The sequence below is a fragment of the Plectropomus leopardus genome, chromosome 10 (genome assembly GCF_008729295.1).
Source record: "Plectropomus leopardus isolate mb chromosome 10, YSFRI_Pleo_2.0, whole genome shotgun sequence".
NCBI lineage: Eukaryota > Metazoa > Chordata > Actinopteri > Perciformes > Serranidae > Plectropomus > Plectropomus leopardus.
Genome location: NC_056472.1, coordinates 4,281,274 through 4,297,681, shown reverse-complemented (window position 1 = coordinate 4,297,681; position 16,408 = coordinate 4,281,274). Strand labels below are relative to the sequence as shown.

The 16,408-nt window shown below is 39.0% G+C and overlaps 1 protein-coding gene across 4 annotated transcripts in view; it reads right to left on the bottom strand.

Moving 5' to 3' along the window:
• Positions 1-16,408, bottom strand: part of mlphb (melanophilin b) — a 102,369-nt gene that overhangs the window by 48,421 nt on the left and 37,540 nt on the right. For 3 of the 4 annotated variants that reach the window (XM_042494409.1, XM_042494408.1, XM_042494412.1), the window contains one exon: positions 675-846. In XM_042494409.1, the coding sequence (XP_042350343.1) occupies positions 675-799 (125 nt within the window). In that variant the 5' untranslated portion in view covers positions 800-846. Of the gene's footprint in view, positions 1-674; positions 847-6,222; positions 6,305-16,408 lie in introns of those variants that run through there. The other variant, XM_042494411.1, reaches the window with a different exon arrangement.

Genomic DNA, 16,408 nt, shown 5'->3' with positions numbered 1-16,408 from the left:
TTGCACTTGTTTTCCTTTGTTAGCCAATTTAAATTCCTCTTTTAACATTATACATATACATATTTTTTTGCCAATATCTTAAAATGGAAATCACTAAATATGCTCAGTACTAGTGTCTATGTTTCTGCGTCACTGCAGCAAGCTGAGATAAATTAGAGTTCGTGTGAACAGGGTCTGTTGGCTTAGTTTTTAAGCAAAACAAGCATGACCATTGTTAAATATTTACACAAGACAACAGTGAGAGTCTGTAGCCATGCTAGCAGCTCTGTGAGGCTGACAGAGGCACAGCTTTGAGCTAAATGCTAATACCAGCTTGCCATCATGCTCTCAGAGGTTATATTGTTTGTCTGTTGGATTACTGTAATAGGATTAGAATTTTAAATATATTCTAACAAAAACACAATTTTATATACATTTTAAAACAATATATTATTATTTCCTACCTTTGTTGTATGAATACTGATCCCAAAAGAATACAGTTTGATAATACATGTATACAGTCTGACATTCCTCTTTAAGTATCCCCCCAAAACAGTGAAAGGAGAGAGAATCCATAAAGAGGAAAATCCTGAAGCCATATGCCTCAGGGCGGAGGCCTTTGTGAGACATTCGGATAAGATTCAAATCTGTATCAGATAGAAATAAAACAGATATATGTGATCTTAATAACATACCCAAGTCTGTCCTCCTCCTTCTTCCTCAGGTCGAAGTCTCGCTGGACGACTTCCCAAACATGCTTGGCCTCCTCATCTGTCAGCTTGGAGAGATCCAGCTTCTTGCCTGCTGTGGTGCCAGGCATGATTATCAAGTTGATGCCTGTGAGCTGGCAGGCTGCCTGGTGCTGGGCTACAGTTGGATAATAAAAAAATAAAATTACTTGTTTGCAAATGAGCATTTACAGTGTAGAGAAAAGTGTAAGCAACATGAGGAGGAGTTACATGTATGCTCAATTCTATAAACAGATATCCACTTATGAATGTACAGTCTGTAAGTGATGGGACAAGATTCTGGCATTTAGTATTATATACCAGTCATGCTTGAGTGGCCTTTGGTTGCATGGAGGTAAACAGTCTGCGTGGAGAGCAAAAGAGCTGGAACATATTGGCCAAAATTCAATCTCTGAACTGCCCTGAATTGTCAGTCTTGGCCCGGATATCCGCTGGCTATGCTGGATCTCCTAGAATATTGGCCTTTACCCCTACAGGCTGAATTACTGTCACACTAATAGCTGATGGTTTCCGTGACTGCATGAATGCTAATAATTTGGATGAAGTACAGTGAAAACACTTAGGTCACCTGCATTCTTTTTTTTGTAAAAATATAATTAGCCTTGCACTGCCATCCATGCAATGCAACATTAGGTGCTGAAGTTTACGAGTTGACCTGAAAATTAATCAGTAGGTGAGTGATAGTCATATCATGTTCATGGTACAAATCTGTGTGGGAAAGGGTTAGAAATAGATTTCCTGCGTACAGTTTGCATGTGAATGTCCCTGGATTTATCAGTGGGAGCTCAGTGAATGCATTTCATACTCAAACCTCTGAGCTGTAATGATTCACTGACCTTTGAACTCTTCAACTTTACAGAAAGACAGTATACCAACACCAAATCAAATGTTGACAGCCAAAAAGGTCCTGTTTGCATCCATTGCTTACTTTTCTCTATTTGATTTTGTTGCCAAAAGTAACACTGTGAAATCAAAGGATAGGCTCAGACATGGTGTGGGAGGCTGGGTGCTGCAGCACTCCCTACTAAAAAGGGGTGGAACATCGCAGTCTGTAAATAGTTGGCAAATTCTACATAACTAATGGGTTGTCTGAATTGTTTTAAATTCTGAATGGAAAATGATGAGGTGCCTGTCTGAGATATATGTTAAACAAATATGTTAACTCACTGAGTGCCTTCGACGTATATATACGTCAGAGTGTGTTTTCGGCGGCTGGCACAAGGGGGCGCTCTCACACTCCCTGTGTGTAATTTTGGGGCTGCTGGGATTCGACTTCGGATTCCCGTGAGGTCCGAAGCATTTACTTTGAAAAAATGAGTGCTCAAAGCAGGAATCCCGTTCTATTTTGTGGGTTTTCTCTCTCTGAACTGGGGCCATGATTTGTTGCGTTGTGCTGTACTTTGCATATTTATTTTACAATAAAATAACATTTGTAATACAAGTTTCAGATATCTTTTATGTCATTGAAGGCAAAATTATTTGCATTCAAATCACTGTTTTGCTTGACAGACTCCCTTTCACAAAAATGCATTTTTCTCAGCTTCCTAGAAAAAAAGTGGTCTTTTTGATGAAACCAGCCTCTATTCAACTTCAGATAAATCAAGAATTGAACAAGGTGCAAACAAACGTTGGTTTTTTTTCATGATGTAAAAGAGAGTTTCTTTTCTCATTTGAGATATTCTGTGTTTTCACAGTCTTAGTACAAAATATTCTGTGGGTCTTGAAAGATGACTCAAAATGGCCAGAAAAGCTGGCACAAGCCTCTTTCCATTATATAATAGGACTGGCACTCAGTGAGTTAACAATGTGCAAATTTGCACCCTGGACATTATTCATGTTATTCATGTGATGAAGAAACATAAATTTATTGTAAGACTTGAAGACCAAAAGGTCAGTCCAAGATGCCCAGCTTTTGAACATATATCCACATTTAGATCAGAATTCATTTGATCTAAGAAGATATAATAATAATTTTGCTTTCCCTAAGATTACATTGAGTTAATCAGATATTTAGTATTCATAGTTTGTGATTCTATTGTTTATTTTCTTTAGAAGTACATGTATGCAACCAGACCCTCTTTCAAATTACTACTGTTTTTTGTTGTTGTTTTTGTTTCTTTTGTTGTTTATTTCTTTTCTTCATGAAAAAATATTAGTACCACTGTTGCCTGTATGATTAATTTTACAACATATACTTCTACTTCTAATTTATCTTTTATTTTATACCATCTCTTTCCCACTTTAATGTTAAAAACAGAAAATGACAAAAGTATGCGGTGCTGTACAATGCAATTATATTTCCAGTAAAATTATTATTATTAATTTCAATTCCTATTCCAATAAAAAAGTGCACATTTAATCAATTTATCCAATCTGAAGTGACAACATTATCATGCCAGGCCACTGTGCAAGGTTCAGGGTCATCCAGGGCTCCGCTAAACTTATTTTGCTTTACCAAAATAATCAATTGCGCAGACAGGTAATCAGACCATTAATTTATCTAGACAGGTGTTTTGGAGCTGCTTTGCAACTATCGGGCTCACAGAGAGTAGACTCAACACAGACTCAGAGGTAGATAAGGTAAGTAATAATAAAGGTTTTTAAATGCAAAAACAGTTCCAGTACACAATCAGTCAGCAAGGCAAACAAATCCAAAAAGGGCTCGACAGGCAGAGTCAAAGAACAGTCCAAAACTTACAGGCACAAGAAAGCTGACACAAGGAAAACAATGCTGGAACTCTTGCTACTAGAGACCAACTGGCACAAAGGCAAGGGAACACCCAGCTTATATACACAAGGGAGGGGTAATTTAACAAGACACAGGTGTGACAATCAGGTGCACGTGAAACACATTAGGCACTTGACAGGGATATTTTCAAAATGTTGATTAAACACAATTGCCAGTTAACTGCATTTCCATTGAGTGATGTAATGTGACTTCTTCTTCTTCTAATTGAAAAAGGTGAGCCCCTTTTATGTGGGAGTGGCCACAAATGAATTGTGGATTCAAAACTTCCAGATGATTTGTCTCTTGACATATACGACATTTATTATGATGAATTATTGATATTTTTCAACCAAAAAATGAGTGGCACAACATGTTTCTTTCATGTTGCACACCATGAGAATTTCGTTATGTTTTGGACAATATCATTTTGTTGTTTCACAATGGTTGGTGATTGGTACTGTTACTACTGTCACCATGGACATGGTAGTTTTCAATCCAAACCAATTCCATCCTGTTTTCAGCATCTCTGTCCACGAACTGCCTTCACTCTTCCCCCCTGACCTATAGGCGCCCTCATGGTCCTTTTATTCCGTTTTTACCGGGAGCGTTTCAACATGACCCTGTCCTGCTGCATTTACAGTGTACACAGCAGGTTCTGTCCAGCTGCATTCTCAAGTGATGCTGCCCATGTGCAGATGCAGCTGGTGCCATCCGGCCATGTGTCAGCGTATAATAACATCGCAACCAGTTTTGTCCACTCATGCTCTCAGGGTTTCTCATGCGCATGTAAGGTACCTTTTAGCATTGCACACTTACCCTAAAAGCACTGACAAAGCGGTGCTATTTTACTAATTCAAAATGAGAATGGGCTGGACTGACAACAGATATTTACTGAACAAAAACATTTTTAACTTTTAATATTTTTCATCAACAGTGTTTGTATTTATTGATTCACTGATTTTATTTCCCAGCACACCATCGAAAGTGAGGGGAATCTGCAACTCAAAGACATATACAGCAAGATAATTCTTTGTTTTTAAACAGCTGTCTGTGCAGATTACACTTTGCTAAATGCAGAAGAATAAGACTTGTGGTGTAAAAAAAGGCAGGGGGTCACTGGTTACCATGGGGACAACAGAAAGGGTCTGCTGCTCTTTCATTTCAGTCAAGCTTTGATCCCCAAAGTGTTGAGCACCCGACCATAAATCAGCCTTTTCACGTTTCACAAAATTTGCACTATATATTTTATTTTCCAAATGTAATAGAAAAGTTCAAAGAATCTTTGTTTTGTTTTTTGTAAGGCGTTCTGTACCGGAAGCCTCGTACTGAATGGTTCAACACAAATACCCGTACTGTTACAGCCCTTATAATAAGCATTAATTTAAAAGGAACATGCTGTTGTTTTTTGGGTGGGCGTGGGGTATTTTCTTTAACAGTGTACCTTTAACTGCTCTCCATATGAGACAACTTTTTGTGTTTGCAAGTCATTCTCAGACTTTAAGTCATGACCCAATGCCTTAACCTTACATTTCTGAGATGAGTGCTGTCATTCTTTTCGGCTGCTGTTTTCCCCAAACAAAACAGACCAGAATAATAGCACTGATCATGGGTCAGTGATGGTCTAGATTAGGTGCTTAAATCTCCTTTGTCACATGGATCTGTCCTGTGATCTGAGAAGGTTAGGCACAGTTCAACCATCACATTTCTGAAGGAATTTAATCAAGTCTCCGTTTAATGGAGTCTATCCAAATATTCCACATGGTTCAACTTCATAATGCAGTTGGTTTCAGAGGATGTGTGCACACATGTGCACCCATACAGTATCTCCTCACATACAACCAATAACACCAGTAAACACTCTGACATAATAAGTAAAGCATTGCTCAGGTACGTCACATAATTGTCTTGTTTACCACAGGCCATGTAAAGAAGACTCAAACGAGCAGGAAGCCTAATCTAATTTCTCCTTATGCAGTTGGGCACTAATGGTAAAAACAAGCATGCAAGTTTAACAGGGAAACAAGTCACACTGAAATGGTAGATTCTGAGTAGAACATTGTCCTCATCCAGGAAAATAGTGCTCAGTTTCCCACAGTTCAAGTCTTGCACTTGTATAGCCAAGCAATAAACACATGTTTGCTTAGCGGGTGTGAGCAACTTGGTGTCTTACTATGTTGTCTTAAGGACTCACTAAGACAACATGGAATCAAAAATTAAAATGAAATATTCCTTACAGCATCTTATTCTTTTTACATTATCCAGTGACATCTTAACTATATAGCATTTTGTGTATAAAGGATTTTCTCTATTCAATGCCCTGGTGATGCACACAACTCAACAGGTGCATATTTGAAGGACTTCTTTTGTTTACAAAAGGAAGGTTTGGCTTGATAACAGGAGAGGAAACACACAGACCTGGAATAGTTTTAAACAGCAACAGAACAATATGGAAAAGCATACATTTGTCCTTTTTTTCCAATTCAAACCCCTTCACCTGCTCCTATATGGAGTTTTAAATGTGGTAATCTTATCTACTTTTCAGTAGATTAAATAAAGTTGACTAAAGCTATATTTGTTTCCTTCAAAAATGACTGAATACATAAATCAAGTTTCTTTGGACATGAGTTTTGTCCTATACTGACACAAGACATCCGCAACAACAGGATTAAAAAGAACGTCTCTAGGATACAAATACATGTACATTAACATATATATTCTTTCCTCTTAATGTCCTGACGAGATCAAATGTATGTAAACATGACTGACCTTGGTGTTGACAGAGTAGCCTGCAGGCAGTATTTCCTCAGGAGGGCAGACCAGACTGACTGCAGGGCAAACTAAATAGCAGACAGCAATGCTAATCACATGTCTAGCTAACCAGGAGGAAGAAAGGCAGGGAGACAAGCCTCCTCTCCGCCTTCCTTGACTTAACTTCAAAGGGCCTGGCTCTGTACTCTGTCCTTGGCCTCATTAATGGTGACATTAAATACTCGGTCACAGCTATTGGTTTGCATTTACATTGGCAAATGATTGATTGATGGTAAATCAATAGGTTTTCAGAAGCTATTATTTTGGGTATGTCATTGCTTGGATGGTATTCGAGTATGCAGTGATCATGAGGTTATGTAGAGGCCAGTTGGGCTTAAGTATCCAGTCACATGTCATGGATCCTATGTTACAGGAAGGGCTGCTGATGCATGACATCAGGGCAGTGATCTAACAAGTGACACCTCTTTAGTAAAAGCAGAATTTATGTCTTGAGGAAAAAAAACTGGAGCTCTTCTAAAGGCCCTGACACAACAAACCTGAAAGCTGTCCGACAGGCGCCCCATCAGTTATTGATTGGACAGTTTCATACCAGAGTGAAGACAGATCAGAGATTAAACGCAAGTGTATCACTGCCAAGTTTCATTTTTCATTGTCCTCTGATTCACAATCCAGAAACCTAAACAACAATGTGATGCTTCAGTAACATATTTGCTCATTTCCTCTCTCCTCTCAGGGTTTCCTGGTGGGAGGGAGTAAAACGCAAAGAAAAAAGGTGCAAGTATGGGAAGCATAGATGCAAAGTGAAGAGACTTGAGACGTAGCCTTAGATTTAACGATGAACTGATTAGATTTCGGTGGTTAGAGGCCAAGTTCAGTTTGACCCTGCATCAGTCTGGTTATCTTAAATGCAATATGACAAGAGGGCCTTGAGGGGTTTTAAATTTGGCACAAAGGTTCACTTGGACTCAACAATGAACTGATTAGAATTTGATCTTCCAGCCCCAAAGATCAATGTCACTGTGACCTCACAAAGCGTGGTTATGGCTGTAACTCAAGGAAGCGTTGGCTAATCATGACAAAATTGTAGTTCCAGTCTATTCAGCACATTGAATCAGAGATGGAGATGTATGGAGATGGTGGAGTATGTCAATGAATGAAGAGAGAAGATACAGAGGTGAGAAAAGTAAACTAAGGGCTAAAGTCAAGAGGGCATAACTCATTTTATCATCGAGTGTGGTCTCTCACATGGAGGTTAGTGGTAAGTGGGAAAAGGAGCTTAAGTTAAATTTAACTGATGAATGGTGGGAAAAAAGTTACTAATCAGAGTGAATTCCACATGGTCTTGTGCACGTCTGACTTTAATTCAATTCAAGGTCCTGCATAAAATACGAAAACTGGGCTCAGCAGCTTATTTCTAGGTACTAATAATATATGTGATAAGTGTGGCTTTTTACTGGTCGATCATACTCATATATTCTGTTTTTGTCCAAAATTAGCAGAGTTTTGGTCTTTTTTGTTAAACAAATGAAGAAAAATCTTTAATATCATTCTTGAACCCAGCCTCTTGATAACTGTCTTTGGGGTACCCCCTGCACCGGTCAGTCTCTCTTAGAAACACTCAGACGTTGTTTCTTTGCTTTACTCAGTGCTTCTACATTCACTATAGCAGATGTGTTCTGCTACAGTAGAAAAGCTCTAACCCCCTTCTGCCACATCCTGGTTGTCACATTTATTGTGAAATATGTGAAATATTCCCTGAGAGACTCATCTGCCAGTTTCTACAAAAGAGCTTCTCATTTCCTATGTAAATACTCTTACCTATCTGGACTCCATCTGATTCTCACTGCATCTTATATTTTGGAGTAAGCATTTCGACTATCTTTCCTCATCTCCTTGTTTTTTGTTTTTTTTAACAATCTTTTTATTCTTTTCTTTATTTCATTTCGTTGTTGTTATTTTTGTTTTGATAATTTTCTGGGTTTTGAGGTATGTGGGTTGGGTGTTAGGAGAAGGTGGTGTTTTGTTTTTTTTTGTTCTACAGCAACTCGAGAAGGGTGGGAAAGGAAACTCCCCGATTGAACATACATTTTTTTTTACTTTGTATGTGATAATTTTACAATACCGGTTCCCAATTCGAAAAAATGTAAAAAAACTGAAACAAACTTGTTATATAAGGTAAGACTGTTTTTCTTGAGCCATTGAACTCTTGAGCAGAAATGTTTCCTGGTGGTTTGTGTCGTTGTTGACTGGTGCATGGTAATTATGCTTTGTTCTTTCAACTCTGGATTGTGTTGTTAACATACTAGCTGGCTAATTAGAACCATGATAGTTTCCTGGTTTCTGCTTATGAATGACAATTACAGACGACCACTACTCTCCATTTGGACGCTGAGGCGACGCAGCAGTTGACTTTCATTGACACTAGTTCTTTTCTGTAGGTTTGGTGTGTCTGGGCCTTAGTGTTACAGCAGTGGCAGAGGAATGCTAAGCCTTTACTTTTTTTCCCTAATCTCTGTTAATAATTGATGCAGTGTTGGTTTAAGGCTACTAAGTGGTAAAATATAGTTGTGAGACTGTGTTATTTGCACAGTGGGTGGGTCGACCTTCTTTCTCAGGGAGGAATCAGGTTCCATAGATGAAGCCAAACATTTACACACAGGATTACAACTTGGAAGACAAAGTTACAATTGTTTTAATGTGTCAAGATCGCTTCAGTTACACTAATGTGATGTGAGAGCAGAGTTGGAATGAGTAAGAATGGTCATCACAGAGGAAACTCTTCACTGATTGAGACAGAACATACTCACGGAAACTGATTAGGGTAAATTTGAAAAAATACAACTTAATCTGAAAATCAACATGGCTGAATTGGCAAGACCTGTCCTTGTTCATTTATTTATCTCATTCTCTGATAAACAAAACAATTTGCTCCCATTTCCTCCCCCCCTTAAAAAGGTTGATTTGAGCCACGTGGCCCATCCAGCAGTCCAATTTTCTTGTTTGCTCAGCCAAAAGGCTTGACCATCTTCCAATGCAGAATAAACATAAACAGTCTTTGGAAGAGCTTAGTCACTCAGTTTTTTTTTTTACACTTCACATTTTCTTAAGTTAATTACATTCTCGAGAGTGAATGTGTACAGTAGTTATTTTTATTCAGCCACAGTAAAGGCTGAGCTGGTATTTAGGGCACTATTCTGCTTACTCAACAAACCTTTGGAATTTAGTTTTACAGCTTGAATGTTTTTTTGTTCAGGTTGCATGAGAAACATTAGTTCAACAAGACCTCCAACCTATACAACCAGATAGGTCTAACTTTACACATAAAACATGAAATGGTTGTGTCACAAATATTACGTGGTTAGGTTTAGAAAAAAAGATCATGGTTTGGCTGAAAATAATTGTTTGTTACTAACAAACATGCATACATAATTAATGTAGCTACTTCGACGTCACCCATTGGTTTGTGGACTGCTGATTTAAAGCCTTGAGTTTGGCATTGTGGTCGTCGCTGTCTTGTTTTTTTGAGGAAGAAATGACCATATTTGGCCAGGAAGTTGCACCTATAAAGGAGCGAGGGGTGGATCTGGCTCACAGATTGTGGTGATGCCTTGCAGACAACCTCAAGTAGCCCTGACATTAACTATGCATAACTTTGGGCCATAATAAAATGTAAAAAAAAAAAAAAAAAAAAAAAAATATCCCCTCTACAGTCTTAATTAATACTGAAATTAGCTATAGGGTCCAACACTGCTTTTGTACCAGGCTATCAATATGTTCATTTCTGTTATAAATTTGGGGGTCAGTGTTTTGGAGCCAGCCTCAAGTGGCAGTTCAAAGCACTACATCTTTCAGCACATGTGCTCTGGCTTCATTTTTCTGCCCAAGATGTTGCTGCTTGGCCGTGACCATAGACTATATATTATACGGACAAGCCCCCACTCTTCCCCCCTATGCTGATGTGAGGTTAAAATATCCAAGATCCGGGGCGTCAGTGGATAGAGCGGGCACCCTATGTACAGGGGATGAGTCCTTAAAAAAAAGAGCCCCCTATTGTATAATATAATTACTCAGTAAAACCGAACCTATCACAAAAACGATCACTTGAACAAACATCAGGGTTATGAGACCATCCTTCATTGACAGAAACCATCTTTGGAAAAAACATTTTTGGTGTGTACTTTGTGTTTTTAGTTTGGCCAATGACCATTCACTAACATGGAGGGGGCAGGCGTTAGGACCTGTACTGCAGTCCAGGGGGCAATCGAGATTGAATAGCCTCACTTGGGGTCGCTGTCATGTTGTCCATCTTTATATACAGTCCATGGTCGTGACACACGTCACATAGTAATGTGACATTACTCACATGACGTACGTATATCATGTGACATACGTTGAGATACTACCACACGTTGTTAAAATTACTCTGGTTTTACATGGAAATTGCATTTGTCTTATCAATCAACGCATGCTTCCTTGTGGCTCTACACTGTCACTTCCTCTTTTGCTTATTCATACAGCCACTAGAAGTTGTTGCCTAACAATTAATGCAGATGTGAGTCATAATGTCTGCTTGTAAAAATGACATATGTGATCATATTTATGGGGAAGACATTCTCTTTTTTGTATATCGGGTACAGACCTGGACAGATCTAACTTAAGGCACCCTGTACAGTTTTTGACCACTAGTTGTGCTATCAAGCAATGCTTTCACAAGTGGGTCACACGTTCATTGTCGTTTGTTTTGGACCTCAAGGATTATTTTGATTCCACTGAATATGAGCATAACTTTGCTTATCGATAAGAAAACTCGGGAATTCAGCCTATTTTGGAGGTGAATTAAAATGAATTCACTGAATGTGTAATATTTGCAAAAAATCATATAACTATGTAAACAACTGTCATGTTTATATGTTTTTGAGGGCAAATATGTCAACTAATTCACAGCTATGCACACTAAACTGTTCTGAATAATAAATGTACCACCAAATTTTCTCAATATTGCTTATCAAATTTAGAAATTAAATTTTAAATGGTATGTTGACTCCCTAATAACACTCACATGATCTAGGGAAAAAAAGAGGAAAAACCTATATCCAACTCTATTCAAATATCAATGTCATATTGAAGCAATATAAAATAACTGTCGAGTTTTTAAGACAGCTTAAGATTTTAAGATAGCTGGTCATCATGTAAATTGCCAGATGAGTAAAAACTTCCCTAAAAACAGCAGGAACTTCAAACAGTCTTTAAATTCCATGAGAAAAAAAACTACAACAAAGGTTTGGCTTCAGCACAGTCAGTTCCTGCAGTTATCTTCTGGTGTATGTTACCATTAAATTCCTCCCATATTATCTTGGACAGCACCCAGTGCAAACAAGCTTGTGTATATAAAAGTCCTGGACAGCACATGATCAAGAGGTTTGTATGTTTGATTTGCACTCTCCCTCTGCTGGCCTGCAGAATACCAGCCAGAGCTATTTCCGGCCATCTGAGACAGAGTGGATGCTTCATATGCAGTGCTAATATACATGGATCACTGTTTCTTAGGGGTCTACTATAAGCTTAATAGAAAATAATTAACTATAGTTTCGTAATTTCAATTCCTATATGGAATTTTCATATGGAGTAAGAATTATTTTTCCTTTTTTTCTCATTGATGCTTGCAGACCACATTATTGTTATGCTCAAGTGATGTTAGAGCACACCCTTGAGTGTAATATTGCCTAAGAGGACAAAAGTCCCGATAGGGTGGGTGGGAAGGTGGTAGATGGGTCAGACAAACCCTCGACTTCCACCTGGGAGGTTTGTTTTCACATCCCTCTGAAAGTGATGTTTTTTTTCTTCTCTGTTTTTTTCCCTAAAGCTAAAAGGAAGCAAGTGCATTTGTTGACATCCCGACATTGGATGCCATGTACTTTTGTTACCCGAACATAACCAAGTGCTTTTGTACTACTCCCTACTACTCCCACCATGTGCTTGCATTGACATCATAATTAAGGCATCCCGGAACATCAACAGCAGACGCTGAAAGATACCTGAAGCGTAATATGACGTGTAAGGCCACTGACAAAGCAACAATATGTTACAACTTGGGATGAAAACGTGTTGGGTGTACACACTGCACTGACCTAAACACATGGAGCATACACTTATTACAATGAGTTTTCAATCATTTTTCATTATTTCATTGACTGACTTTTTAGATATGTCAGTAAGGTGGAGATCCTGGAAGTAGAGGTCTGGTTTAAATGTGATTTCTGATATAAATGTGGAACCATATATTTGAAAAGAGGGAAAAAGAATTCAACTCAATCACATATTTTATCAACCTTTTTTTTCTCTTGACCAGTCATCATTATTATGTGGTTAAAAAGTCCCCTTCTCCTGCCTGATTTTTACAGCTTCATACTGAGATTAGGCCCTTTTAGTACATGCATTCACTCTGATATGGACCTGCTAATTATCTTCTATTAGTTTATTGTTGGAGTTTTGGCCCTTCTCATCAGTAATCACAGAAAAGACCTATTTTCAGTTAAGTGCTGTGATGAAGCCAGAACAACAGGAAATGGTCACACCCCCATCCCTGTCTTTCAAAAACAAGCACAAAGAGCTAAATCATCACGCAAAAATATTCTGTACGCAGTAAAACACCATCCCAGTGTGCATTTCATATTGAACTGAAAAGTTTTTGGTTTTGTCATAAATCTGATTGTTTCCAAGATCTTGCACTACATGATAGGTGGGGGCTGGTTTAATCATTCATTGGTAGTAATGTTGTAGTCATTGACTTTTTGGAACTAGGGCATTATACTTGACTCAAACTTAAAAGTAAAGTAATTCTGCTGAAAGAAACAAAGACATCAATATGATATTCAACAGTTCTTTGCATGTTTTCAAATGAGGATTATGGAGCCAGGGGTTTTATGGGAATCCACTGTTTTAAAACGTTGGAGGCTTTATGCAGCATAAGTTTCCTTTCACACATCCAGCTGGGCACTGCTGCCCAGCATGCATTTTTTTCTTATGTGAAGCTGTTTGGACCGAATGACAAAGGCTTATTGTAAAGACAGCTTTAGTGCTGCAGCACACATGGGCCTTTTACAGAGTGTCACATGTTCCCTAAACTAGGGGAAACTCAAACAGTCATTCTTTTTCTCTTTCTTGTGTGAAAGTTTTTGAGTTTTTGAGTAAGAAACAAAAAAAAAAAACAAAAAAAAACAACAACAAAAAAAAAAAACACAGACAGACAGAGGAAGCAAATTAGAAAAGAATTAGAAATCTGTGTCCGTCTTTGAGATGGGAGAACACAGTCTTTTTCCTCCCAGCGGTGATGGTTTCTTTTAACCATGACCACAATTGTTTCCTAACCCTTTATCAAGTGATTTTGGGCTTAAAGCTAACTGAATTTTTACCACAGCAGTGCTGGATCACATAACAGTTTTATTTTTACTGACAAGTGACTAAAAAATTATGTTGTTTTACGAACAGGGGCGTCTGGAGGGCAACTTCAAAATATTTATTTTGTCCTTTAGTTTGGTCAACTATTTGCATGACCCCACGAATTATTTGAACCATGCAGACAACTGGCCTTATTTCCCACTGCAACCAGCCCTGGTCATTGTAGCTAAATTTTTTCTTTCCCCAAAACACACTGCACTGATGAGCAGCGCATGAAGGCAACCATGCCAAACTGTGGTGTCTTGCACACTTGCGGTGTTCACGCTAGTGGCGTTGTTGCTGTGAGTACTATATTTCCAAAATTATAAGGACAAACTCCACTTGTTTATGATGCCGTGTAAGCGCCTGCATTGTCAACAACATGGTCCTGCAAATATTTCACAACAAAATGCCTTGTGTCAACAACTGATGGGATTCTGTTGACAGAAACATCGTTAGAGCGTTTTTATTATAAAATGAAAATGGGAAAGGTTGAGTAAAACAGATATATATACATTTTCTTATGTCTGTGATAGATAAAGACATCGCAACTGCAGTAAAAGGTGGTATAGAGCCGTTATAATTATCAAAACTTCATTTTCACTGTCTAATTTGCAGACAACTGCGCACGTTATGCAGAAAAAAATGGCAAGTCACCATTTCTCTAGATGTGCCACAGCTGAAAGGCAGCTGAGACATGCCTGACCAAAAGCAGTGTGGTTGCTCTAGTCTGTTAACTCGCCGAAAAGAAAACCCAACAGGTTCTGAAATGCTCCGTGCTGTTCATGCATGCAGTGTACTCTGCGCCAAACATCTTTCTCATCAGCTGCCTTTGATCTGTGTCTGGATTTTCGTTCTCTCAATTTGTTCTGAAATGGTCGGTGCTGGCACACAATGGGCCAAGGTTTTAAGTGCAACAAGGAATGTGGAATTCAGGACTTCGGTGTGGACTTCGGTGTTAATGAACTTTAAGACCTGATGTGGAAACAACATGGTTGGGTGCTACCATGAAGATGTGTTTTGAACGTTTTGTTTTTTTTGTGTAGAATGTTTAAATAACACATGAATAGCTGTTTATTGCTTTACAGTTGGGAATTATTGAATCGGGGGGTTCCCAGATTTGTGACATGGCTATAGCCCCCCCTAGCCCTGGTGTAGTGCCGTGCCAGTTCCAAACTCCAGTCCAGTCCAAAACACTGCAGTCAGGCCAGCAACAGCCGCCTCACCACTGTGGAGTTAGTTTTAAGTTGGATATTCAACAGACATTCACTCATGACACAGCAGTATCTTCTCAGTATAACTTTCACCCAATGTTGGCAGAAGGAGGAAGCTACGCTCATCTCCCAGCTCTCCTGTTTACTGCTGAGGGCGGACACGGACCCTCAACTGTACTATGAATAGAACCACATGCATGTCTGCTTCTGCTGTCTGTGGACGTTCAATGCGGAAAATATGTCTCAGCCTTTCAAGGGAAAATTTGACATTCTGGGAAACACCCTGACTTGCATAGCTGCCAAGAGTTAGATGAGTCGACTGATCATCGATATCACTCTAATGTCTGTATGCTAAATATGGAGCTAGCAGCTGGTTAGCTTTACTTAGATTAAGGATTGAAAACAGGCAAAAGGCAAGACTGTACTGATAGAAGGAGTAATGGGTGATTCCTTCCAGACATAACTGCTTAGACTTGAAAATACTCCCCTTCCGTTGATGAAATCCCTTTAGCCATTGGCACATATGAATGACATCTGCAGCTCTGAATTAGAAATGCAGCACCAACGCACAGCATCCATCAACAAAGATTTTCCTTTACCTTGAAGCAGATGCTGCAAATAACCACACAAATTTCTGTACATATAAAAAAAGAACAGATACAGCAAAGTATTACACCAGCTTTGTGTTGATGCGGTGTGGGATGGGGAGATATTGGGAATGCAATTTGATTGGATAATCTTAAATTAAAAGCTCCCTCTGCACTTATCATTAACTGTCCTAAGGGTCCGCCGTTCCCTCCAATGCTCTCTCCAAAAGGTTAGCGAGGGCAACAGCTGTGTGTATCATTGCGTTTGTTTCTGGCAAAAGGGGCCGTCAGATCTCTTGCAGTGATCGAGTTGTGTGTTTTATTTCAATTCCACAATTGGCAAGCTACCACTGAAGGGTAGAGAGAATTAGAGTAATAAGGTCTCATCTCTTAGAGAGTGTGAACAGGCTGGCAGCAGTGTTCTGCACTGGCTGCAGATGTGAGATATTTCTCTTGCTGAGTCATACATAGAGGGAGTTACACCAATCGAGCTCTGAGATAATGCAAGCACGAATAAACATCTCCGTGTCCAAGAACAAAAGAACTCACAATCTTGCTGATTCACCTTAGGTGAAGAAAACATGCAAGGTCTTAATATGACACCAACATGATGGGCCTCAGTCTTAAAGAATAACTGCGTTATGTTGCAACTTGGATCCTATTTTCAGAGGAGCTCCACACTAACACCAAAAGCACTGTCAAAGAGAATGGACAACAGGAAAAGGAATTACAATAGGCTAATGATACACACCAGATGTTAGAGGCAGCGGGCAACAACCCAACTTGTCTAATTCTGACACATTATAAGTGGACCTTGGCGTCAGACATGGACACATTGAGGCACTTTTAGCAAGGTATTCACCAAAAGGCAGTAACCTCTATCATAGAAAGAGAGTCATTGTAGGACAGGCTGTAGAGGAGGAGGATGAGTCAAACAAAGTTTGA